The sequence below is a fragment of the Vavraia culicis genome, assembly GCF_000192795.1.
Source record: "Vavraia culicis subsp. floridensis unplaced genomic scaffold supercont1.38, whole genome shotgun sequence".
Taxonomy (NCBI): domain Eukaryota; kingdom Fungi; phylum Microsporidia; family Pleistophoridae; genus Vavraia; species Vavraia culicis.
Window position 1 is genome coordinate 1 of NW_007360641.1, and position 2,889 is coordinate 2,889.

General features: G+C 38.6%; 1 protein-coding gene across 1 annotated transcript; it reads right to left on the reverse strand.

Moving 5' to 3' along the window:
* Nucleotides 1-2,260: 2,260 nt before the first annotated feature.
* VCUG_01956 (uncharacterized protein) lies at nt 2,261-2,887 on the reverse strand (the record flags this gene model as incomplete). The annotated part of the gene is made up of 1 exon (XM_008076781.1): nt 2,261-2,887. A coding segment is annotated over one exon (627 nt), but the record flags the coding sequence as incomplete, so codon positions are not given.
* Between the last annotated feature and the right edge of the window lie 2 nt (nt 2,888-2,889).

The following is a 2,889-nucleotide window of genomic DNA, read 5'->3' on the forward strand; positions in this document are numbered from 1 at the left end:
TTCAACCCCTACTATTATTTGGTTGGCTGTTTTTATGAACTCCACCACGTCTAATCAAAATGCATGAAATAAATAACATATCTGCACTTTTAACTTTTGTTTGATTTCCTCAACATTGTAACAAATTACAATGGCATTCACGATATGTTGAGGTGATTTACCAGAAAAGAATAAAATATAAAGAAATGGATGTAAAAGTGAGTTTTTGGTCAATGTAACAGAACATAATATCACAATCAAATAGATGTTTTGGTGAACAGTTTGTATGTTCTTATTTTCTTATCATTGACTAACATTCATTTTTCTGGAAGAAATAAAGCTATAAATAAGTTGAGAAGTCGATGCATCATGTATCCAGATTTTGACAATACGCCGACTGAAAAGTTTTTGGTGGAAAAGACACAATTGTTAAATCCTGGTGGTTTTGTCTGTGCTGTAGATAATCAGCTGATTGTATACCGCGGCAAAGCTTTATTTATTGATCGGACCTACGAGAGTCTGCAAAATGTTCCTGGCTCCGTGTACAGTTCTTAACAAAGCACTTCGGTATTGTGCATGTTCTAAAAAAATAATACCAATTGCAGTAAAAAATAATCAGACAATATCTCTACACCGACATTCCATATCACTATGTGTACCAGAACAGTCGATGGGTATTGCGACAGCGGGGTGAGGACAAGGTCATTACAAGATTGTATGCGGTCAATCCAGAGGAAAAGAAGAGATTCTATCTGAGAATGCTCTTGCTCAATGTGAGAGGTGCCACATCATTCGACGACTTAAGAAGTGCAAACAATGTTGTATATGGCACATTCGAGGAAGCAGCAAGGGCAAGAAATCTTCTGCAGGATGACAGTGAATGGAAGAACGTGCTGGGCGAAGCTGCAATGACAGAGACATCTGACCATATCAGAAAGCTGTTCGCATACATCTGTGTGTTCAACAGACCGTATGATGCACTTGGACTGTTCAACGACTATGTTGACGATATGTGCGATGACATCGTTAACGAGATATATGGTGATGTTGCCATCATGGCTGACAGCGAAGATCTGACAAACAGAACTATACTCACAACAAACAACGATGCTGCAAAGGAAATCAATGACAGAGTCCTTGACTTGATGATCGGCAACGAAGTGACATACACGAGTGCAGACTCTATTGTCACAGAGGACAACGATGTTGTTGCGAACTATCCGTTGGAGTTTCTCAACAAGCAGCAGCCTTCAGGAATGCCACCGCACAAGTTAGTTCTAAAAAGAGGTGCGTTGATAATGCTATTGCGCAACCTTGATCCAGCCAATGGCCTGCTCAATGGCACACGCCTGGTGGTTGATGAACTCCACACAAACTTCATCATAGCTACTATTGTAACCGGATCCAGGAAAGGTAGCAGGGCAGTTATACCAAGGATCGATATGGCACCGAGCGAGACACAGCTGCCATTCATACTCAAGAGAAGACAGTTTCCGGTTCTTCTTTCGTTTGCGGTGACAATCCACAAGTTACAGGGCCAGTCATTTGACAAGGTAGGTGTTTATCTACACATCCCAGTCTTTGTGCATGGTCAGTTGTACGTAGCTCTGTCGAGAGCGCGCTATGCAAACGGTCTAAGGGTGTATGTTGCTAACAATGAAGACCAAGGAAAGCATGAGAATGGTAAAGTATACACAAGAAATGTTGTATACAATGAGCTACTAGAATGAAAGTGATTTATTGATTTGTAACCACAGAACAGTTAGTAGAAAGGAATGACCTGATGTTTTAGTTATATTCAAAAGCGCTGTCTTAATATAATATCCATTCATGCACCCGTTTTTGAAAAACGGGATAGCGTAGCTAATTATAAGTAAATTATCGGTTTCAAAGATATGATAAACACCTAATAACTATAGCAACACAGTTTGATGCATATACATGGACATATAATTTAAATCTTACTTTGTTTGGCATCTATATTTCAGGTAAGCCGTCTAATTTTTCCTGTTTTCTATTATATAAAGCCATATAATCAAGCAAAACATTAAATTCGATATACTATTAAGTAATTTTCTGAGATTTTAGCGTGAATACATAGTTTGTTGTCTAAAAGTATTTTATACTGCTTAATATATAATCAAAGTTCAATTTAAAGGCTTAAACATCACATATTCTGATCCTAGAATCAAAAATCTTCAAATAGCTTGATTCGCGAGATTAATCGTATAGATTTTATATTTTACTGGATTATTCCGTTCTCACCAGTCTAACATTTCGTCTAGTAATGGACTGGACGGCGTGTATGTTGATTTTCCACTCTACGGGCGTGTAATAGCGATCTCGTCCGATAACTATTATTATGAGCGGTTTCAAAACGTTTATTATTTGGTGAATTGTAACCATATAAATTTGACGAATTTGTACTTAAGTCTTGATCGGTTGAAATCGGCCTATGATAAGAAGACGGACGCATTCCACGGTGTGTATGAGCATTTGGACTATATCTTGCGTGATCATAATGAGAACTTGATCCATAACTCTGATTTATAGTGTAAATCGCTGCAGGATTTGGCTGAGGAGGTCCTGAACTTCCATAAAGCATTCCAGAACTATACCGGAGAGGAGAGTTTTCCAGATTCTTTAAAGAAATATATGAACATCGAAAACAGGTACAACGATTTCTACTGGATAATAAGCCATGTAACGATTGGTAGGGTAATGTAGTGTTCGTTCTGCTGTTCGAAGTGTGGTAATAGCTGTAAGATGAGGTGAGATTTCTTGCTGACGAAGTGTTGTTGGCCACGACAACAGCCGATTCCGGGCTGTAGAGCTTTTTGTTCGGTGTATGCAAGTTTTGAGGACAAGCATATGAACAACTGGATCCTCTTGATTGTGGTTGTTCTGTGG